A 25,045-nucleotide genomic window follows, 5' to 3' on the forward strand; every position below is an offset into this window, starting at 1 on the left:
ACCACCACTCCGCCAGTCTATCGCTCACCGCCGGCATGTCCTCTTGAACGACCGGTGCAACAACTGTTGGAGATATGCCCAAGAGGCAATGATAAATTAGTTATTGTTATATCTTAGTGTTCATGATAAATGTTTACATCCCATGCTATAATTGTATTAACCGAAACATTGATACATGTGTGTTATGTAAACAACAAGGAGTCCCTAGTAAGTCTCTTGTATAACTAGCTTGTTGATTAATGGATGATCATGGTTTCGTGATCATGAACATTGGATGTTATTAATAACAAGGTTATGTCATTAGGTGAATGATATAATGGACACACACCCAAATGAGCGTAGCATAAGATCAAGTCATTAAGTTCAATTTGCTATAAGCTTTTGATACATAGTTGCCTAAGTCCTTCGATCATGAGATCATGTAAATCACTTACACCGGAAAGGTACTTTGATTACATCAAACGCCATTGCGTAAATGGGTGGTTATAAAGATGGGATTAAGTATTCGGAAAGTGTGAGTTGAAGCATATGGATCAATAGTGGGATTTGTCCATCCTGATGACGGATAGATATACTCTGGGCCATCTCGGTGGAATGTCGTCTGATTAGCTTGCAAGCATATGATTGGATCATAAGAGATGCCATACCACGGTACGAGTAAAGAGTACTTGTCGGTAACGAGGTTGAACAAGGCATGGAGATACCGATGATCGAACCTCGGACAAGTAAAATATCGCGTGATAAAGGGAATTGGCATCGTATGTAAATGGTTCAATCGATCACTAAGTCATCGTTGAATATGTGGGAGCCATTATGGATCTCTAGATCCCACTATTGGTTATTGCTCGGAGAGGAGTCTCGACCATGTCTGCATAGTTCGCGAACCGTAGGGTGACACGCTTAAGGTTCGATGTCGCATAAGTAGATTTGAATATGGTATGGAGACGAAGTTTGTTCGGAGTCTCGGATAGGATCCAGGACATCACGAGGAGATCCGGAATAGTCCGGAGAATAAGATTCATATAAGGAAAGTTGATTTCTAGGTTTCGGAAAAGATCGGGATTTTCCGGTGGATGACCAGGAAGGTTCTAGAAGGTTCCGGGGGTCCCCCCCAGTGGGCCCACGACCCTAGGAGGCCTAGCATGGGCCGAGGGGATGCTCCCTAGCCTAATGGGCCAGGGGCACATGCCCCCCAAGGCCCAGCCGGCCAAACCCCTAGGGTTTCCCCAAAACCCTAGGGGGGATCAACTTGGGAGGGAAGAATTCCCTCTACCCCCCCACTTGGCCGCCGCCCCCCCTAACCCTAGATAGGAAAGGGGGCCACCCCACCGACCTGCCCCCCTATATAAAGAGGGGAGGGGGTGGCCGGCCACTTGTACCTTCACCAGAACCCTGGCCGCCCTCTCTCTTCCTCCACCATACGTTGTTCCGGCTTGGCGAAGCCCTGCAGCTTTTCTTCCTCCACCACCACCACCACGCCGTCATGCTGCTGGAACTTGGAGGAGATCTACCACACCTCCGCTGCCCGCTGGAACTGGGAGAGGACGGGCTTCATCGACACCGTACGCGCGACCGAGTACGGAAGTGCTGCCGAATTGCAGCACTGGGGACGATCGTCTACACCAACAACGAGATTAATCTCGTAGGCTTTGGAATCTTCGAGGGTTAGTCTCATCTCCATCTCGTTTCTCCGATCTTGTAGATTGGATCTTGGCTTTTCCATAGATTAGATCTTGGATTTATTCATCTTTGCGGTAGGAAAATTTTTGTTTTCCATGCAACAAACCCATCAGTGGTATCAGAGCCATGTCTATGCATAGATCTGTTGCACGAGTAGAACACAATGGTTTTGTGGGCATTGATGCTTTTGTTGCTTTAGTTTGTGTACTTTTCATCTTGCGGGATGGTGGGATGAAGCGGCACGGGCTAACTTTACATGACCGCGTCTCATGAGACTTGCTCCACGCTTGACATGCAACTTGTATTGCATAAGTGGCTTTGCGGGTGTCTGTCTCTCCCACCATAGTGAAGATTCCAATTTGCACTTCCTATTGTCAACACTAGTATCACCGTTGTGGTTCATGTTCGTAGGTAGATTGGATCTTACTCGAAAACCCTAAACCACGTAAAATATGCAAACCAAATTAGAGGCGTCTAACTTGTTTTTGCAGGGTTTGGTGATGTGATATGGCCATGTGATGATGATTATATTTGATGTATGAGATGTTTATTATTGTATTATGGCAACCGGCAGGAGCCTAATGGTTGTCTTTAAATTTGTTAAGACCTGCGTGTCTATTCATCATGTAATAGCTTTATTTCAAGTAGTTGTTATAGTAACTATAAGTGATGGACAACCATGAAGCGGCGCCATGGACCTTGGTGCAATGCTGATAATGATGGAGATCATGCTCATGTGCTTTGGAGATGGAGATCAAAAGCACAAGAAGAAAGGCCATATCATATCACATATTATGAATTGCATGTGATGTTAATCATTTATGCATCTTATCTTGCTTAGATCGCGACGGTAGCATTATAAGATGATCCCTCACATTAATATCAAGATAATAAAGTGTTCTCCCCTCGTATGCACCGTTGCTACAGTTCGTCGTCTCGAAGCATCTCGTGATGATCGGATGTGATAGATTCTACGTTCACATACAACGGGTGTAAGCCATGTTGCACACGCGGAAATACTTGGGTTTGCTTGAAGAGCCTAGCATGTACAGACATGTCATCGGAACAACGGAAACCGAAAGGTTGAACACGAGTCATATGGATGATATGATCAACATGTTGATGTTCACCATTGAAGCTACATCATCTCACGTGATGATCGGTTTTGGTGTAGTGGATGTGGATCGTGTACCACTTAACAACTATGAGGGATGTTGTATTAAGTGGGAGTTCATTAGTAATTAGATTAAAACATGAACTTATTATCATGAACATAGTATGAATAGTATTTTGAATTAAATTTGTAGAATTGGCATCCGTTTTCTACCATGCGCTAGTCTTGTAATTGAGATAGAAATATTGTTAAGTCTGATAAGTAACTTTACGGACTGGTACCGTATTGTCAAAGAATCAAGAAATGATTAAGTCCTATTGTAAACTTTTAGTAAACCTCACATTGATGATTCAAAAAACAATGGTTTCAATTAGTACCTAGAATCATCTTGTCTCCGTGAAACTTGAAGTTCAAATCTGTTTGAAAAGTGAGGAGCTGAAAATTTAGTTTTCAGAAATAAGCAAGGTATGAGATATATATGATATCTAAGACCTTATGGCAAGATGATTGAATATAATCTAGTGAGACTACATAAACTCATAAGTTTTATGGGAATGTACGAAGGTTGAAGACGCCTGGCGTCCCAATCCTCCAACTATTGGGGCACTAACGATATTCGCATATCCATGGAGTGATCGTCCTTAGTATGCACCGTTGCTAAGACTCGTCGTTTCGAAGCATCACGTGATGATCGGGTGTTATAGATTCTACGTGTGCATAAAACGGGTGCAAGCCAAATTTGCACATGCGAATACTGATGTTAAACTTTACGAGCCTAGCATGTACAGACATGGTCTCGGAAAGTCGTCATGATGGATAAAGTTATGAGTGAAATTGTTCATCATATTACAAAGTTACTAATAGTGAAATCTGAAACACTTGTCATATGATGATCAACTTCAAAGTAAGAACCTCAAGGTTATTGGTATTTGACCAACAAACCTAGAAGTTATTGAAGATGAAGTGTTTTCTGAGAATGAGGAAAGCTAAAAGAGAAACTACAAAAGATATTTTGGCAGAAAGAAAGAAAAAGACTAGAAAGTCTAGCTCAGGTGTATATAGATGATATACATATTATGGATGTACTCCTTGTTTGGTCACATAATGAAATTCTTGGGTATTTGTACCAGATTGGTTGGTATGAGATGTCATATAGTACAACGCAATACAAGAATGTGATGGCATAAGTGACTGATAAGGAATAGGGTAATAATGCACGTCTAGAACATAATAAAGTGTTATAATGTTTGTCGTTGGCATTCTACCTAGCCCTTAGAATTTATAATAAAGAACTTAATAAATTATTATTTTGCTCTGGTTAAATGAAAACAATGAGTTGTTCAAATTATGACATTACTCCATGTACGATGAATAAGTTATTATAAATCTTAATGGTGAAATACACATACATAACAGTGACGCTAAAATGCCATAAGGCAAATGATTTGAATTTCACTTATTTGTGGAACCGCCATTTAGGTCATGTTAGAGAGGAACGCATGAAGGAACTCCATGCAGATTGATTTTTGGAGTCATTTGATTTTTTAAATCGTTTGGCGCTTGCAAATCTTTTCTAAAATAGAATGACTGAAATACCGTTCATAGGCCAAGAGTTGAACGGGCAACTAACTTAGTGGAAACATACGTGATGATGTATGTGGTTCACTAGGCATAGTTGTGTGCGGGAGATTCTTCTACTTCATGAAAACTTCCAACAATAAATTGAGTATATATATGTGGATATATTCGATAAGAAAGAAGTTTGAAACATTTGAATGGATTCAAATAAATTTCAGCATGAAGTGGAAATTATATATCGTAATAGAAAAGTCAAATATCTATGATTGGATCATAGTGGAAATATTTGAATTACGAGTTTTTAGCGAACATCTAAGAGAGTTATGAAGTTGTTCTACAACTCACGTTTCTTGGAGTATCATAGTGATGATGAAGTATCCGAGAGACGTATCCAAACCTTGTTGGATTAATGATGAGATAAAATGAAGCCATTATATTTTTGTGGATTATGCATTAGAGACTACCACTTTTACACTGAATAGAGCATCATCATGATCCGTGGAAATGACACCATACAAGTTATGGCATGGGTAGGAACCCTAATGTCCTTTCTTAAATTTTGGTATAAGTAAATAAGTTTACAACCAAAACCGGATGAATGTCTTTGTTGTTATCCCAAAGGACAAATTGGGAGTTCTTTCCACTGTGAAGTAAAAGACAAAAGTGTTTGTTAATGTTACTTGCTTATTTCCAAGAAATTGTTTTCTAGTGAAGTATTTGAGTGGGAGGACAATAGAACTTGATAAGGTTTATGAACCTGAGCATAATGATCAGAGTAGCGCATCATCGGAAATGGTTCCGGAAGCGGCCACGATGATCATGGCTCCCATGACTACAAAGTGTTTTAGCCATGGAGATCGAAGTACATATTGAACCTTGTAGGTATGGTTTACTTTGTTATCAAATAAATGATTTGTGGACAAAGGATTGATTTTGAACAATCATAAACCAACTACAAACAAAGAAGTTATAATGGGCCCTGACTCCGTTAAAATGGCTATACGCCATGAAATCCAAGATAGATGAATACTTTTTGAAAGTAAATAGATCTATAAAATTGATGGACTTGGATGGAATATCCTTGAATAAGCTCGACTTGTCGAAAAATTGTTTACGACAAAGTTCAAAGAGTTGACTACGATAAGATTAGATCTTCCGTAGCGATGCTTATAGTCTATGTGGATTATCCTAATAATCGCTACATATTTCTTTTATGAGATATGATAGTAGGATGGCAGAAATACATTCCTTACCAGAAGTATGTATGAAGGATATATACTAGATACAAACCAAGAGTTTTGCTAGTCCGTGGAATACTAGATAGGTATACGAACTTCAATTGGATAAAGTGAGTATCACGGAGTTGGAATCTTCACCGGATGAAATAGTCAAAGAGTTTTTGATTTCATCAGAAACGATGAAGATGCTTGCATTTGCAATAAATTATGTGGGAGCGTTGAGACATATTTATAATACTTTATGTAGATGACATATCGTTGATTATAAATGATGTAATTATATACTTGATGTGAATACAAGGTTTCATTGAGAATTAACTTCAATGAAAGGATATAGACTGAAACATATTTAGTGTCAAGATCTATGAAGATAGATTGAAACACATAATAAGTTTAAGTCAAAGTACATAAAATGGATATTGAAGTAGTTCAATATAGAAATATTAAGAAGGTGTTCTTTTCATGTGAAAGTTTAACAAGACTTGAGTGTATTTAATACTCGATGAGTAAAAACACATGAGTGATTTTAGATCACGAATAATATGTACAAAATCAGATGTCCTGTGCTCTAAAATGTTAGGAGCATATACCAGAATGATTCATATGATGATCATTGGAAAACAGTAAGAATATCACTGATTGCTTAAGAAGAACCAAGGATATATATAGTTTTATATGGGGTGATGACAAAAAAATCGCTATAAGGTGTTGCACCGATATTAGTTTGGTCACATATAAAAATGAATTTCAAATCTCAATTAGGCTAAGTGTTGTTTAAAAGGTAGCACAATGAGCTAGAAGAAGTCTATGCTAGATTTAGATCAGTTCTAAATATTGTGACGGATTCTACAAATGAAGGCAGAGTATGTAATTGTTTTGACAATGACTGAGGATGTTAAGTCGAGGAGTTCTTTGAGAACTTAGTGTAGTTCCGATAGTGTCAGAACTTTGAAGCTATATTGTGTATGATAATATTAGTGACTTATTTTCAGACCGCGGAATTAAGGTTCCACCAGAGGACTAAGCATATACATTTAATGCCGACTCATTTGGAAAATGAGTGATGCGTAGAGACGCAAATGAATTGCAAAATACATACGTTTCTGAACAGTCAGATCCGTTGACTACAAACCTCTCCCGTGAGCAAAACATGATAAGCACCAGAAGGCCAAGGTGTTATATCTTTTCAAATGTAAACTAGATTATTGACTCTAGTGCAAGTGGGAGACTGTTGGAGATATGCCCAAGAGGCAATGATAAATTATTTATTGTTATATCTTAGTATTCATGATAAATGTTTACATCCCATGCTATAATTGTATTAACTGAAACATTGATACATGTGTGTTATGTAAACAACAAGGAGTCCCTAGTAAGCCTCTTGTATAACTAGCTTGTTGATTAATGGATGATCATGGTTTCGTGATCATGAACATTGGATGTTATTAATAACAAGGTTATGTCATTAGGTGAATGATATAATGGACACAGACCCAAATGAGCGTAGCATAAGATCAAGTCATTAAGTTCAATTTGCTATAATCTTTCGATACATAGTTGCCTAAGTCCTTCGACCATGAGATCATGTAAATCACTTACACCGGAAGGGTACTTTGATTACATTAAACGCCATTGCGTAAATGGGTGGTTATAAAGATGGGATTAAGTATTCGGAAAGTGTGAGTTGAAGCATATGGATCAATAGTGGGATTTGTCCATCCTGATGACGGATAGATATACTCTGGGCCCTCTCGGTGGAATGTCGTCTGATTAGCTTGCAAGCATATGATTGGATCATAAGAGATGCCATACCACGGTACGAGTAAAGAGTACTTGTCGGTAACGAGGTTGAACAAGGTATGGAGATACCGATGATCGAACCTCGGACAAGTAAAATATCGCGTGACAAAGGGAATTGGCATCGTATGTAAATGGTTCAATCGATCACTAAGTCATCGTTGAATATGTGGGAGCCATTATGAATCTCCAGATCCCACTATTGGTTATTGCTCGGAGAGGAGTCTCGACCATGTCTGCATAGTTCGCGAACCGTAGGGTGACGCGCTTAAGGTTCGATGTCGCATAAGTAGATTTGAATATGGTATGGAGACGAAGTTTGTTCGGAGTCTCGGATAGGATCCAGGACATCACGAGGAGGTCCGGAATAGTCCGGAGAATAAGATTCATATAAGGGAAGTTGATTTCTAGGTTTCGGAAAAGTTCGGGATTTTTCCGGTGGATGACCGGGAAGGTTCTAGAAGGTTCCGGGGTCCCACCAGTGGGCCTCAGGGTGGGCATTCGGTTTTAACCGAAATTTCGGTTCGGTTTTTGCGGTTTTTGAACAAATTCGGTTTTCAAAAATGGTAACCGAAATTGGCATGAAAATTTAGGAAACCGAAGATTCGGTTAACCGACAAATTCGGTTTGGTTTTCGGTTAAAACCGAATGAACCTACTCACTTGAACAAATAGTAGGCATCACCGAAGAAAGCAAATAGTGATTGACATATCAACAGAAAAAGCATCAACTGCGCAAGAAATCGACAAATGAGCACCAGTCGTGGAGGGATGCTATTTGGTAGGCTGCGGCACTCGTGGTACAGGTGCATCACTCATGAGCGATTAAAAGGGGTAGCTAAGACTTCGAGCGACGTGTTCTATTATGCAGGCTTCACGCTATATTTAGAAAAAGCTAGTACATCAAAGACCAAAGTCATACATTGAATGGACAATTTTTGTAACATCAAACGCAATTGGGCTTCTATGGAATGATCGGTTTATGCACAAATTGATGGTAGGTTACTCAATTCGGTCAATTCGGTCTTGTTCGGTTGATGGGGCTAAAAACCGAATTCTACCAAATTTAATTCGGTTAGTATAAATGGAAACCGAAAAAATAGCGGTTAATGAAAAAACCGAGATTTCGGTTAGTTCGGTTTCGGCTTCGGTTTGGTTTTCGGTTTCACGGTTTTTATGCCCACCCTGAAGTGGGCCCACGACCCTAGGAGGCCTAGCATGGGCCGAGGGGATGCTCCCTAGCCTAATGGGCCAGGGGCACATGCCCCCCAAGGCCCAGCCGGTCAAACCCCTAGGGTTTCCCCAAAACCCTAGGGGGATCAACTTGGGGGGAAGAATTCCCTCTTCCCCCCACTTGGCCGCCGCCCCCCTAACCCTAGATGGGAAAGGGGGCCACCCCACCGACCTGGCCCCCTATATAAAGAGGGGAGGGGGTGGCCGGCCACTTGTACCTTCACCAGAACCCTGGCCGCCCCCTCTCTTCCTCCACCATACGCTGTTCCGTCTTGGCGAAGCCCTGCAGCTTTTCTTCCTCCACCACCACCACCACCACGCCGTTGTGCTGCTGGAACTTGGAGGAGATCTACCACACCTCCGCTGCCCGCTGGAACGGGGAGAGGACGGGCTTCATCGACACCGTACGCGCGACCGAGTACGGAAGTGCTGCCGAATTGCAGCACCGGGGACGATCGTCTACACCAACAATGAGATTAATCTCGTAGGCTTTGGAATCTTCGAGGGTTAGTCTCATATCCATCTCGTTGCTCCGATCTTGTAGATTGGATCTTGGCTTTTCCATAGATTAGATCTTAGATTTATTCGTCTTTGCGGTAGGAAATTTTTTGTTTTCCATGCAACGAACCCATCAACAACAAATGCTGACCTGGCGCATCTTCTGCATCGTCGGTGTCGCAGGCAGCTACCTGCAACTCCAGCTTCGGTTCCCACAATTTCTTCAGCTGCCTGCAACAACAAATGTTGAAGGCACACATGCACACCCTTTTCCTATGTGCAGTAGGTCTTGAGATTAATGAAGTCACTATAGGTGACTCGCTATCAACGAAAACCTGGCCTTTCACTGAAAAATATTTCACCTTTGTAAGACACCAAAGTGTCAAACCTGAGGTTTAAACTCTGATGGGTTAGGGGTACCATTGTCCTCCTAATCACCCCTAATCAGCCAACCACAGATTGATTCTCATAATTTAGAACTCGATATTGTGTATTTCGAAGATCTACGATAAAAATAGAAAGTTATTTAGACTAGATGTTGAAAAGAGAGAATAGTTCATTTCTAAATTTTAAGGAAAATCTCGCTGATGTCTTCTCTTACTTAAGTGGTAGAGAAAAGAGAAGAACTGTCGCACGCCATGTTCGGCATGTGGCGACACTTGTAGTGCAGTCTTTTATTTATTTGCAACTCTTGCCAAACAATTGAAGCATAAATTTGGCTACATGCGCTTTTAGCATAGTTTGGGATTCTTTTTTTATATTCAACATAAGGACTGGCGTTCCAAATTAAATAGTGGTGTATTCTTAGTTGCGACAAGCCGATGGGAGAATGGATGGTCAGATCTTCCGATATTTCTTCGTTAGGAGGGGTAGGTAACTTACCAACTTCCCCCTTTAACTTTGTTGGTGGTGGTGTGGAAGGTGGGGGACACTGGAGCACACCTCGAGAAAAAAGTCCAATTAATTATGATCAAAATTTGAAAAACCAACAACGATCAAGTTTAAATAAAACCTAAACCTAAAGATCGAAGATAATTTGTAGGATGTCACTCCCTAGTAGGCGGGATAAGTGGGCTAGTGGGAAAAGTGGCGACTTGTCTTGAAGTCACATCATTTCATCGCATCATCCGGTGGCCCAACATATTATCTCCACTCTGTATGTCGATTGCTACGTTGTTCATGTTCCATATCAAGCATTAAAGCAATCAAGCTAGATTCGTCTCGGTACAAATCAAATACTACTAGCAGAGTGTGACTAGCTTGGGAGGTTGCTTACCACACAAAGTAGCTCCGGGAGTCTTGGGGCTATGCCGCAGAAATCTTGTGCGGCGGCCAAGGGTGGGGGTTCAGCACCTTTAAGTCGTTCGGCCGGCGAAAAAACGAGCTGAACTTATCCAAGGTGCACAGTCGGTAGGATGCGGATTTCCTTGCTCCAGAAGTGCGGATGGTGTCCCGCCAAGCGAAGAAGGAACACCACCCGCAAATGTTACATGTTCGTGCCCACGAGTCTGACGAGGTAACCATGGCTAGGTTATGTTGTGAACATCTAGAGCTCTTGCAAGCAGAGTATGAGTTCTTCGATGCTAGGGATGCATATGTGAAGAACATTGGATTAGAGGTCGTTGGCCCCTCCACTGTCAACAAGGTGAAGTCGGAGTCCTCCGATGGTGATAATTGGGATGAGATCTTCCCCCGCCGACCGATGATGATGTCTGGGAGTAATGTGCCGTAATAGAGGTAGTAGTATGTTGGATTCGAGCTTGAATATCCCGAAGCTCTCGTGTCCTAAGACTAGTCATAGTGGGGCATAAGTTACTCTATGTTACTGCCTTCATAGTGGGAAGTAACATATATGTAGTGTCATGCAAAGCCATATTAATTAGGTTGTAGACTCATCAAATCTTTAAAAATATGATGTTATGATAACATAGCTAGTTACTACAATACTCTCTTTCCTCAATTAATAATGTGTCATGTCATCAAAATACTTAGTTGACATTGCATGTAGCTATATGTTACTACCCAGATTACTTCCACTATTACATTGTACATCATCGATCTATATCGTGAAACAGACGGCAAGGCATCAGATACACACATAGACTCAGTCTCGCTTGTCTCTGTTCTCCATCGACCAACGGGCCCCAGGCTTGACCTGATGACTTGCCAACCTACCCTTGATTATTCTACTGTACGTACACTCATGATTCAGACAGACTAACAAATTTCGGAGACGAATAGCTAGTTGGAGCGCTGCCCGGCCGTACACGGAACGAGCTAGACAAGCTAGCTAAGTAGCTGCTGGTCGTATCTGGGCGAGCATGCAGCGCACGTCCTTGGCGGCGGGCCGCTCCTTGGCCTCGTCGGCGGTGCAGAACACGGCGATGCGCAGCACCAGCAGGATCTGCTCGTCGTGCCCGGCGCCGGCCAGCGCGGGGTCGATGGCCTCAGCGTAGTCGCCGCACTGCACCACCCGGCGCAGCCACTTGACGAGGCCGATCTCCTCCACCTCCGTCACGAAGAACTGGTCCGACGGATCCTTCCCCGTCGCCAGCACCGCCAGGATCACCCCGAAGCTGTACACGTCGCACTTGGCCGTGAACTTGAGCGTCTGGTGGTACTCCGGCGCGATGTACCCCCATGTGCCGGCCAGGTGCGAGGTGGACGCGTGCGTCTGCGCGTCGGGCATCGCCTTGGCCAGCCCGAAGTCCGCGATGCGCGCCTCCAGGTCGTCGTCCAGGAGGATGTTGGCCGGCTTCAGGTCCCGGTGGATGATCTGCGGGTGGTGCGACTCGTGCAGGTACTCGAGGCCGGACGCGATGCCCACCGCCACGCGCAGCCGCTCCGGCCAGGACAGCGTCACCTTGTTCTCCTCGTTGCTGCCGCCGCCGTCGACGGCGGCAACCTCCTCCTGCTTCTTGATGGCGTTGTAGAGGCTGCCGTTCTTCATGTACTCGTAGACGAGGTAGTGGCAGTCGGGGCGCGGCACGTGCGCCGCCAGCGGCAGCAGGTTGCGGTGCCGGATGTGGCCCACGGTGCGGATCTCCGACTGGATCTGCCGCGACCACCTGTCCAGCTGCCGGCTCTCCTCGTCGCTCAGGTTCTGGTTCGGCTTCCCGGGCCCGTAGCCCACCTGCTTCTTGATCTTCTTGATGGCGATGAACCGCGGCTCCTCGCCCTCCCGCGCCACGGGGAGCTGCGCCTTGAACACCTCCCCGCACCCGCCGCTCCCGATCACCTCCAGCGACGACAGCGAGTCCTCCTTCTCCAGGAACGCCAGCTGGTCCGCGCGCTTGATCAGCTTCGGCGTGTAGATCACCGTGCCGGACTTGCTCCGCCGGTGCCGGCCGCGGATGCAGTTCAGCGCCAGCCGGAACAGCACCGACAGGCCGAGGCCGGAGATCACGCCGGCCAGGGAGCCCACCACGAAGCCGATGATCCAGTTGCGCACCCGGTGCTTGTGGCTGCGGTGCCGCCTGCCGCCCTGCTGCTGCGGCGGCGGCGCCGTCGAAGGCGCGGTCGCGTTGGACGCCGGCGGCGAGGTTCTGTTCCTCTGGTTCGAGCCGGCGCCACCGGTCGTGTTGCTCTTCTCCGCGAGGATGTACCGGTGCGGCACGGTGTTCCGGCGGTGGTGCACCACGTTCCGGCTCCCCAGGCGGGACCGGCGAGCCATGGTGACGGCGTGGCGACCATCGTAGCACTGGACAGAAGAAACCAGCAGCAGGAGCGTGACGACGGAGACTGTACCGAACAGGGAAGGCGCCATTGCCGGTGAACGTTTATCTTGCTTTGGTTGTGTGGCGAGGAAGCTTCCCGCCCGGGGTGAGTGACCGGAGACTGGAGAGCGGAGCTATTAATAATCGCCGGCAGAGGATTACCGTGTGGAATTAATGCACGGCTGCGATGCGTTTGTGGACTGGATGGACGTATCAAATTTGTTAGAGAGGGACATATCCGGACCTGCCGACGCTGATTGGCGGCGACGACCGCTGACTCAGGGTAAGTCCGTCAAGAACCGGCCAGCACGGCGAGTGGAAAATCTTCGACAAATGGCTACTGGTGGGAGAACGGACTTTGGGATCCAGCGAGGTGGTCTTGTTTACTCCACATAGTGTTAACGAAATTTTAGGGTTTTTTGTGTGGAGGATTTAGGCTTCCAAATTCAAAATAAATTGGCGGAAATTTGTCAAAAAACAAAGGAGAAAATTGTTGACCAAAAAGAGGATACTTTGATTGTACTTTCTCCGCTCCAATAAATAAGTCTTATTGGGTAATTAGTGTATTGGGGTCAAAATTGCCAAAATTGGTTAACATAACATTATTGTATACGGATATATGCATTTCCATATCCACATTTGATTCAAAATTTAATACCGCATTTTGTATTTGTTTTTATAAAATGGATTTGAATATTTACCATATGCATTTCCACGGTGTTCGGATTCAGATACCACCACTTCCATTTTGAATTTCTCGAATACGAATGTAGAACAATATGAATTATCCAAGGCTAGTTTCCACCCTTACGTGGGATGACGACTTCCAAACGATATGAGAGAATGGCCGTGATGAGGAGGATCCCACCAACAATGACGGGTGCCCATGTGGTGGGTAGCCCTCCTCTGCCCTGATGATGGAGAGTTTAAAGGAAGCAAATGAATCCTTTACATCCGCCAATGTCAAAGGTTGCCAAGTGGTTTAACATGTAGCCATGTTGGGCAAATGTCACCTATACATCCTTTAATACGTAGCTTACGAATATTGCTATGTGGTTCGATACTTTAAAGAACTTGTTTAGGGTGAAAATGAAAACCCATCTAAGCAGCTCATTTGTGCTAGTTTTGCTCCCTCTGCTTTTGTAATTATTAGTTCATTCATTTTGTAGTTCTTGCCATAATTTTATTTCAATAATAATAGAACCGAGGAAGTAAAATCTTCCAAAATACCTACGAAATTTCCGCAATTTCATCACGGTGGGAAATACCATCCAATGATCTAGAAGGGGTCAGGATGCAGATTAATAAAGAGAAACAACTCATATCTCTTTAAAAAGGACACCGCTCATGTGCAAACATGCAAAGTCTAGCACCACGGCGCGATGTACACCCCGCTGGCCCATGATTTAGATCCCAAAAAAATCCGTGGAAGTTGCTAGGCCTAAAGGAAACATGACATAGTAATGAGGATATATTTATAGATTACGATGATTCTACGTGTATGAGTTGGAAAGAAATATTGAGTCAAATTGATGGTTATTCATCTAGAAGCAACAATAACTTGTATTATTCTATATTTTCTTATTCATATTTAAGTTTATTGTTCCATGCTACAATTGCACTGGTTCCATGTATGTGTGATATTGGAGGAAAAAAACCTAATTACATAAGTGGAATTATGAACACCAAACAGATATCACTAGTCTCGCCTCTAAGACTAGTTTGTATATTATTGATTGTATTGTTTTCCTCCCCATGGGAAATAGTAAAATGTTACGAGGTTGCCGGTATATATGAGAAAAACATTGTTGTTGTTGATGGGTTCATTGCATGGAAGACAAAAAAATTCTACCGCGAATAAGAACAAATCCAAGATCCAATCTAGGAGAAGGCAAGATCTAATCTATGAAGATTGAAGCAACGAGAAAGAATAGATACTAACCCTCATAGATCCAAAGCCTAAACGAGATCAGATCTCGTGGTTGATGTAGACAATCATTCCGGTGCTGCAATCCGGCAGCACTTCCGTACTCGGTCGCACGTACGGTGTCGATGTAGTCCTTCCTCTCCCCATTCCAGCGGGCAGCGGAGGTGTGGTAGATCTCCTCGGAATCCCAGCAGCACGACGGCATGGTGGTGCTGGTGGAGGAGAAAACCTGCAGGGATTCGCCAAGCCGGAGCAGGTGTATGGTGGAGGAGAAAGGGGGGTGGGCAGAGCTAGGGTTTCAGGGTGGGGTGCGCCCCTGCCCCTCCCCTCTTTATATAGGGGGGGAGGTCGGTTGGGGTGCCCCCCCACGCCCATCTCCATATAGGGCCGGCGGCCAAAGAGGGGGACCCTAGTGGGTTGGCCGGCTGGGCCTTGAGGGGCATGGCCTCTGGCCCATTAGGGCTAGGCTGCACCCCCTCGGCCCATGTTGGCCCTCCTAGGGTCATGGGCCCACTGGTGGACCCCCAGAACCATCTAGAACCTTGCCGGTCTTGCACCGAAAAATCCCGAACTTTTCCGAACCCTAGAAATCAACTTCCCTTATATGAATCATATTCTCCGGACCATTCCGAACCTCCTCGTGATATCCTGGATCCCATCCGAGACTCCAAACAACATTCGGTCTCCATCTCATATTCCAAAGCTACTATACAACATCGAACCTTAAGCGTGTCACCCTACGGTTCGTGAACTATACGGACATGATCGAGACTCCTCTCCGATCAATAACCAATAGCGGGACCTGGAGATCCATATTGGCTCTCACACATTAAGTGATAACTCAGTGATCGATTGAACCATTAACATGCGATACCGATTCCCTTTGTCACGCGATACTTTACTTGTCCGAGGTTTGATCATCGGTATCTCCATACCTAGTTCAACCTCGTTACCGACAAGCACTCTTTACTCGTACCGTGGTATGTCATCTCTTGTGATGTTGTCACATGCTTGCAAGATAATTATATGACATTCCACTGAGAGGGCCCAGAGCATATCTATCCGTCATCAAGATGGATAAATCCCACTCTTGATCCATATGCCTCGACTCATACTTTCCGAATACTTAATCCCATCTTTATAACCACCCATTTACGCAGTGGTGTTTGATGTAATCAAAGTACCCATCCGTCATAAGTGATTTACATGATCTCATGGTCGAAGCACTAGGTAACTATGTATCGAAAGTCTATAGCAAGATGAACTTAATGACTTGATCTTATTCTACGCTTATTATGGGTGTGCCCATTATATCATTCACTCAATGACATAACCTTGTTATTAACAACATCCAATGTTCATGATCAGGAAACCATGATCATCTATTAATCAACAAGCTAGTTTAATAAGAGACATACTAGGGACCCTTTTCTATTTACATAACACACAAGTATTAATGTTTACGGTTAATACAATTATAGCATGGGATGCAAACATTTATAATTAACACAAAGATATAATAATAGGGATTTCTAGTTTCGTGCCCCTGGTTCGTTAGTTGTACTCAGTTTTCCCCAGCCTCTTAACTTTTCCTCAGTTTTCCCCTCCCTCTAGTTTGAAACCCCTTTCAGAGGCTCGGACGGGAGGGTTGCCGTCTGTTCAGAGGCCTTCCGTTACCGGTGACGGCTAGGGAGCCGCGGTGGTTTTGACTTGACCGTTGCTTTCGAAATGTGTTGACTATTGACTGGAAGAGCTGACCCAAAGCTTTCCCCTCCGTCCGAGACTGGAGGAGCTCACACACCGCCCCTCCGCCGCCACGCCATCCTGCCCACCTACCTTATGGCGTCGTCCGCCGCCGAGCCGGCCCCGCCCCCACCACCACCCCCGGGCTCCGCCTCCACCAGATTTGGATCTACCCCTGTCCTCTTTGTAATTCCGTCTGGTGTGCAGACTATTCCCGCCAGCCGTGGAGAAGATTGGGAATCGGAGGGATCTAACGCATGGATTCCATCTGGGTAAGCATCGTCTGCCTATCCCATGTGAATTAACAGTAGGCAGTTTTTGAGCGCCAATCGTTGTTGCTCAACTAACTGCGTTGCTTTTCGAATAGGATGGATCCAGCGCTGGCTTTTCGGCTGGTGGTTAGGCTGGATTCTAGCTTTACGCGTGATTCTAAACGCTGTAAGACTGGGTTTTACTTCCCAGCGTTGGTTGAACCCACCATCTCGATAAGGGATTACAAAGCTAAGATCGTCGATAACTACTCCTGGAGCTCTCTCGATGCAGTTCATTTCGAATATTTCAACAGCTCGGAGGGAAGATTTGTTCCACTAATTTCCGAAGACGATCTGGGATTTCTTTTTGCTTTGAATGCTTCTTGCCGGTTCGGTAAAATTCGTATCCATGTGGACAGGGGCCAGGCATCATCTGGTGCTGGGGCATCATCAGGTGGTCGGGCATCATGTCTCTCTACTGCTGCTGCCTCTGCTAATAGTGTGCGCCGTGGCGCTCCTTGTAGGTCCACAGCAGCACCATCTGTCCCCAGTGCTAGTGGTAGCCAGATCGTTCGTACGGTCGATGTGGAGGACGATGCAGACATTGAGGATCAGCCTCCTCAAGATGATGAGGATGAGTTGATGTTTCCTGAATTGGTAGATCGATGCAAGAAGGCGAGGCAATGGAGGATCAATACATGGAAGATATGGCTTTTGATGCCAGATTTGATGACACTGATGATGAAGAGAAGAATGAGAATGATGACAGCCTCGTTTTAGCCGATTACGAAGGTGAAGACTTGCCAACAATTGAGTGGAACAGGGAGAATCCCCAGCTTGTAGAAGGCACCGTGTTTCAAACGATGATGGACTGCCGTAATGCAATTACTACATATCACATTCTCACTAAGAATAATTTTGAGGTTATTAAAAGTGAGCCAGGTAGGTTCACAATTAAATGCCCATACCCAAGGTGTAGGTTTAGGCTGCATGCATCCACAATGCGCAGAAGCAGCTTGGTTCAGGTACTACGCCAACCAGTTGTGTATTTAGATCACGGTGTAAACTTTGTTATCTATTACCGACATCCCTTATCATTATGTTTCAGATAAAGAAGAATAAGGAGATCCATAGGTGTCCACCTCTAGGGGGAGAGCCAGAGCTGAAAACAAAGCTAGCGAAGACTAGGTGGTTGGCAGATATAATCCTAGATTGGCTGAGAGAAGATCCTTCACTTGGTCCAACAGCACTCGTAAAAAAGGTGGTTGAGAAGTATAAAATGGAAGTACCTTACATGAGGATGTTCTATGCAAAGGAAATGGCTCTTGACAAGATCAATGGTCCATGGAATGAAAGCTTTCAGTTGCTTTACACTTTCAAAGCTGAAGTGGAGATGGCTAGTCCAGGCAGTGTTGTAGCGATAGACAAGCATACAGTTCCCTACAAATTGAAAAGCGGGAAGGTAATGCACAAGGAATGTTTTAGAAGGGCTTTTGTTTGTTTCAAAGCGTGCTGGAAAGGCTTTTTGGACGGTTGCAGGCCTTATTTGGCCGTGGATGCATCAGCTCTTCATGGCAGGTTTAAAGGACAGCTAGTTGCTGCTACTGCAGTTGATGGACATAATTGGATGTTCCCTGTTGCTTATGGGGTTTTGGAGGTTGAGTCACAGGAAAGTTGGACTTGGTTTCTGCAGAATTTGCGCGACCTTATAGGTCATCCACCAGGACTTGTTATCCACACAGACGCTTGCAAAGGTTTGGAGACTGCGGTAGAAGCAGTATTCCCTGGAGTGGAGCATAGGGAATGTATGCGACACTTGGTACAGAATTTTACAAAGAAATTCAAGGGTAAAGTTTTCTTGACAACCTATGGCCAGCTTCATACACATGCAGCTCTAGGAAGCATCTGTTTCATTTGGATGTGTTGTATAAACAAAAACCTGGGGTGAAGGAGTACTTGGATGAACATCATGGTAGGGTGTGGTCAAGAAGCCAATTCAATGAAATTTGCAAGGTAGACTATGTAACAAGTAACCTTGCGGAGAGTTTCAATTCAAAGGTCAAGTCATTGAAAGGGCTTTTGCTGTGGCAAATATTTGATAAGATTAGGCAGATGATCATGATAAAGATCGATCCGCGTCAAAGAATTGCATCCACAAATTATGTTGGCCATCTCATGCTCCCATCTTTGATTAAGTCTTTGCATGCCAGGGGGTGCACCGATTCGAAAACGTAAGTGCAAACGTTGTGGAATCCCTGGACACATTGCTAGGCTTTGTAAAAATGGAGTTGACCCAGCTTTTGGAATGGAAGATCAGGCGGGAGCAGAAAATGCAGAGGAGAATGAAGCAGCAATTCAACTTGAGATTGAAGCAGCAGTTCAACATGAGGTGATTGAAGCAGCAAATGCAGAGGAGATTGAAGCAGCAGTTCAACATGAGGAGATTGAAGCAGCAAATGCAGAGGAGATTGAAGCAGCAGTTCAACATGAGGAGATTGAAGCAGCAAATGCAGAGGAGATTGAAGCAGCAGTTCAACATGAGGAGATTGAAGCAGCAAATGCAGAGGAGATTGAAGCAGCAATTGAACATGAGGAGATTGAACCGATGGATCGAGAGCAGAGGGAACAGATGGATGTAGAATGGCTTCAACCGATGAGTCTAGAGGAGAGGGAACAGTATAGTCGAGAATGCCTCGAAAGTAGTAAGGCCATGATAGAAGCTAACTTCGAAGAGTACATGGCAGAAGAAAAAGCACAAGCTTTGCAGAAGAAGAAGAACAAGAAAGAGGGCAAAAGGAAGGTAGACACCGGTAATATCCCTGGTAGGGTTACCCGGAGTAAGGTGGTGGCCCCGGCGAGTCACACCAGGAGCAAGAGAAAGATTTTATTCTGAACAACTAATTTGAATTTGTATGAACAATTTGTATTGTGGTTCCCTTTGTATTGGGGATCCCTTTGTGTTGAACAATTTGTATTGGGGATGCCTTTGTGTTGAACAATTTGAATTTGTATGAACAATTTGTATTGTGGTTCCCTTTGTATTGGGGATCCCTTTGTGTTGAACAATTTGAATTTGTATGAACAATTTGTATGCCACATTTAAGCCACATTTATCATTTTAGGGTTTTAGGGTTTTAGGGTTCAATTCAAAATAATTCAAAACATGGTGGAACCTTCCCATGGAGCCTTGTTATGTTACCTACAACCTAGAGAAATAATAATGGAAAAGGAAATATAGAGATATGAAGTTTTTATGCCAAAAGCTTCAAAACCACTTCCTAGTCCATGAGCTACTAGATATGAAGATGCAGGGCTTTCTGCTCAATACACCTCCCAAATACCCACTATGCTTACAAACTTTGTCCAAATGAGTCCAAATTCGTCACACTTGTGTATCTTTGAGTTGCAAACAATATCTAGTCGGCCAAAATGTAATATATTGTTCAAATAACACAATTTTACAATTTTTATGCCAAAAGCTTCAATTTCCCTTAGTCCGTTTATTATTTGGGTGCCCCTGTTTTACTTAGTGTTACTCAGTTTTCCCCCTCCGGGCCCACTTGTTTTACTCAGTCATACTCAGTTTTGCCCTTCCGATAAACATTTCCTCACTTTTCTCCCTCTTAGTTCTACTCAGTTTTCCTAACTTGTACTCACTGGCTGATCTCTGATTGGTCGAGATGTATGTCACACGGATCTTGGTTAGTTGAAAGCTCAACGAACGCTTGCACCGTTCGATCATTTATGATCGGACGGCCTGTATCTCTCTCTCTACCACGATGGACGCATACGGAGACAAGAGCAGAGCACATACCTACCAACCCTGGCGATCGCATATTCCGATCGCATCCTCCTCTCTCGTATTTCCTCTCTTACTACGGCGGTCGCGCGGCGCGGATCTAACCGTGCAGGCGGCGGCGCTGGATCTAACCGTGCGCGGCGGCGTGCGGCGCGGCGCGATCTAACTGGGCGGCGGCGGCGTGCGGCGGCGCGGGATCTAACCGTGCGTGCGGCGGCGCGGCGCGCGTGGATCTAACCGTGCGGCGGGCGGCGCGGCGGGCGCGGATCTAACCGTGCGTGCGGCGGCGTGCGGCGGCGCGGATCTAACCGTGCGTGCGGCGGCGTGCGGCGGCGCGGATCTAACCGTGTGTGCGCCGTGGATCTAAGAGTGTCGGTGAGGATCTAACCGTCAGAAATAGTTGAAATGTCTCTCTCTGTCTCTCTCTGTCTCTAACCGGTGAGGATTCTATTCTCAGATCTGTTGAATGATGAAGAACACCAAGACGGCGGCCGTGCCGACAGTGGTCATCGATGCCACGAACATTGAAGCCATCGCCTACAACATCGCTTCGACGGCGCAGACCCAGCCTTCAATGTCGGAGCCTGTTGATGTCTCACTTCCGGTGCCGAGAGTGCGAATAGATGCCAAGACGATTGAAGCCATCGTCTACAACCGCGCTGCAATGCCGCCGATCCAGCCCTCCGTAGATCCGTCGCTGATGAAGTACACCAAGACAGCGGCGGTTCCGACACTGGTCATCGATGCCACGAACATTGAAGCCATCGCCGATAACATCGCTTCAACGTTTGATGGCGCAGATGACCGTGTTCAACGCCGCAAATTGGGATAAATCATGATAAATTTGTATTTGTCAATTTCCAAATGGGATAAAATTGTTCGAACTACTACCTCCATCTCAAAAAAAGCTTCTCCACGTTCTTGATGTGTCCATGTACATCCGTATGTATGATTTGAATTCTATCCCAACTTGATTGGGAAGATATTGATATGTATTTGATCCGGAGGCTGGTACATGCTTTCACTTTTGGGATCCCTTCACTTTTATAAAATGTTCATGCATTCTAAAATTATCGTGCGCATTACTTAGCACAAGTAGGAAATTGTACACCAAAATACAGTGCTTAGAGCCACAACAAAATACAGTGGTTAGAGCCATCTACTGAATAACAATTCTATACTAAATCGTCTACCAGAACCACATAACTGCTAGGACAGGGATGACACCTAATAAAACTGCACAGATGAATCTACTTTTCTCCTCTCCCATCACTTTAAGTTCATGTTCTAGATTTTCTACCACTTGATCAAATACGGCAAGATCTGTCTCAACTCTCAACTTCTCCTTGCGAATAAGCTCTGAATTCTTCTTTTCTTCCTCCACAATACGCTTCAGCTCGAATATCATCAGGTTTTTATGGGCCAATTCATCACCTAAATTGGCCACCTTCTCCTCCAAATCCATCCTCTGGCTACACCACTGGGTTGATTCATCTTGGTATGCAATGTACCATGGATCATTGGCTTGCGTGGCTAACTGTAACAATAATGGAAAAAAGAACAACTGAAATCACCCCAACAGGCCATGGCGGAACTTCAAATTCAACGGTAGTACAGAGAGCTGAAGCTAGATACCTGCACTTCCGACGAGGTAGGAGAAGTAGAACGTGGCCACGACATGATCGAATCCCCACCCTCGCCGGTGTACCCGCTACGACCAGACATTGAGGACTATTTCGTACCTGCAAACTCCAATAAATTACGGGAACCGAATCGATTAGGGGGGCGGGGGAGGCAGAAGCGGAGGTCTTACCAAGCTATACCAATTGGTGCGCGGAACAAATCCCGGTCGTCGTGGGCGGCGGATCTGCTTGCGGCGGACTTTCCTGCGGTGGGTACAATGCGTGCGGACGAAACAAGTGCTGGAGCCGTGGTTGACGTGCAGCGCCGCAGTTCGTCCGACGCCGCCGGGGGACAGAGCCGGCGGCGCGACGAGGCGCCGGCGATGGCAGCTCCGTCCGACGGTGGGGAACGAGCTGCCAGCGGTTCTCCGGTCTAGCTTAAGAATAATTAATTAGCGAACTTGTTGCTTCTCTCTATGATATTCTCTAAAGACATATATGAGAGCGGCAATATGTGAGTTTTCCTGAAAAATAGACGACCCACTGGTCATTGGCTGCGCAGGCCCCACAGAGCGGCAATATATGATTTTTTCTCTCTAAATAAGTAGACGATCCCACTGGTCATTGGCTGCGGAAGCCACACAGAGCGACAATATGTGTCTTTTCCTGAAAAATAGACGACCCCACTGGTCATTGGCTGCGGCAGCCCCACAGAGCGGCAATATATGTCTTTTCCTGAAAAATAGATGACCCCACTGGTCATTGGCTGCGGCAGCCCCACAGAGCGGCAATATATGTCTTTTCCTGAAAAATAGACGACCCCACTGGTCATTGGCTGCGGCAGCCCCACAGAGCGGCAATATATGTCTTTTCCTGAAAAATAGACGACCCCACTGGTCATTGGCTGCGGCAGCCCTATAGAGCGGCCCCATTTGTCATTGGCAGCACCGCGTATAAAATCATGAAATAAAACGGCCCACACGTCAGCGATAGATGGATGGCTGCTCCGACGTGTCTCCTGACCCTACCCGTCAGCACGAGACGGTCAGGGAGGAGCTGCCCCTGTGCGGCCCCACCCGGTCAGACTAACGGTCAAGGCCTCTGACCTGACGGCTACCGGCCGTTCCAGCACTTGTGCGTGTTTCAAACTAGAGGAGGGGAAAACTGAGGAAAAACTAAGGGACCGGGGAAAACTGAGTACAACTAACGAACCAGGGGCACGAAAATAGAAATCCCATAATAATAACCACTTTATTATTGCCTCTTGGGCATATCTCCAACAGTCTCCCACTTGCACTACAGTCAATAATCTTGATTACAAATGTACCTAACACCCATGGCGTTCTGGTATAGGTCATGGTTTGCTCTAGGGAGAGCTTTAGTCAACGGATCCGCCACATTTAGATCTGTGTGTACTTTGCAAATATTTATGTCACCATCTTCGACATACTCGCGAATCACATGAAAACGCAGCTTGATATGCTTCAGCTTCTTGTGTGACCTTGGCTCTTGTGCATTGGCTATGGCACCCATGTTATCACAATAGATGGTCAATGGGTCCAATGCACTAGGAACCACACCAAGCTCACTAATGAACCACTTCATCCATATCACTTCCGATGAAGCCTCCGAAGCCGCTATGTATTCAGATTCAGTTGAAGACTTCGTCACCACGCTCTGCTTAGCACACATCCAGCTTACTGCAGCACCATTCAAAATAAACACGTACCCAGATTGAGACTTAGAGTCATCTGGATCATTGTTTCAACTAGCATCGGTGTAACTGGTTACAGCGAGCTCTTGGTCACCTCCATAACAAAGAAACATATCCTTAGTCCTTTTCAAGTACTTCAGGATATTCTTGACCGTTGTCCAGTGTTCCATTCCTGGATCACTTTGATATCTGCTGGTCAAACTAACAGCATGAACGATATCCGGTATAATACACAACATGGCTTACATGATAGAGCCTACTACCGAAGCATAGGGGATCTTGTTCATCCTTTCTCTTTCTTCTGCCGTAGCCGGACCTTGAGTTTTACTCAAGACCTTACCTGGTAACATGGGCAGGAACTCTTTCTAACTTTCATCCATTCTAAACTTCTTTAGAATCTTTTCCAGGTATGTACTCTGTGAAAGCCCTATTAGGCGTCTTGATCTATCTCTATAAATCTTGATGCCTAAAATATATGCTGCTTCTTCAAGGTCTTTCATTGAAAAACACTTATTCAAATAATATTTAATACTGCTTAGAAGTTCTACATCATTCCCAATCAACAATATGTCACCTACATATAATATTAGGAATGCTACAGAGCTCCCACTCACTTTCTTGTAAATACAAGTCTCACCATGAGTCTGTATAAATCCAAAGTCTTTGATCACCTTATCAAAGCGTCGGTTCCAACTGCGGGATGCTTTCTTCAGTCCATAAATGGAACGCTGAAGTTTGCATACCTTGTCAGCATTTTTAGGATCGGCAAAACCTTTCGGCTGTACCATATACAACTCTTCCTCAATGTCACCATTAAGAAACGTTGTTTTGACATCCATCTGCCAAATTTCATAATCGAAAAATGCAGCTATTGCTATCAAAATCCTCACAGACTTTAGCTTCACTACAGGTGAGAAAGTCTCATCGTAGTCAACTCCTTGAATTTGTCGGAACCCTTTTGCGACAAGTCGAGCTTTATAGATAGTAATATTACCATCAGCATCTGTTTTTATTTTGAAGATCCATTTATTCTTGACAGCCTTGCGGCTATCAGGTAAGTCTACCAAAGTCCATACTTGGTTATCATACATGGATCCCATTTCGGACTTCATGGCCTCTTGCCAATTGTTGGAATC

General features: G+C 44.9%; 1 protein-coding gene across 1 annotated transcript; it reads right to left on the reverse strand.

Moving 5' to 3' along the window:
* Positions 1–11,072: 11,072 nt before the first annotated feature.
* On the reverse strand, positions 11,073–12,951 carry LOC127317203 (leucine-rich repeat receptor-like serine/threonine/tyrosine-protein kinase SOBIR1). The gene has a single exon (XM_051347725.2). The coding sequence runs from the start codon at positions 12,901–12,903 to the stop codon at positions 11,428–11,430; it is 1,476 nt and encodes a 491-aa protein (XP_051203685.1). The 5' UTR covers positions 12,904–12,951; the 3' UTR covers positions 11,073–11,427.
* Positions 12,952–25,045: the final 12,094 nt, after the last annotated feature.

Source organism: Lolium perenne, chromosome 7 (assembly GCF_019359855.2).
Source record: "Lolium perenne isolate Kyuss_39 chromosome 7, Kyuss_2.0, whole genome shotgun sequence".
NCBI lineage: Eukaryota > Viridiplantae > Streptophyta > Magnoliopsida > Poales > Poaceae > Lolium > Lolium perenne.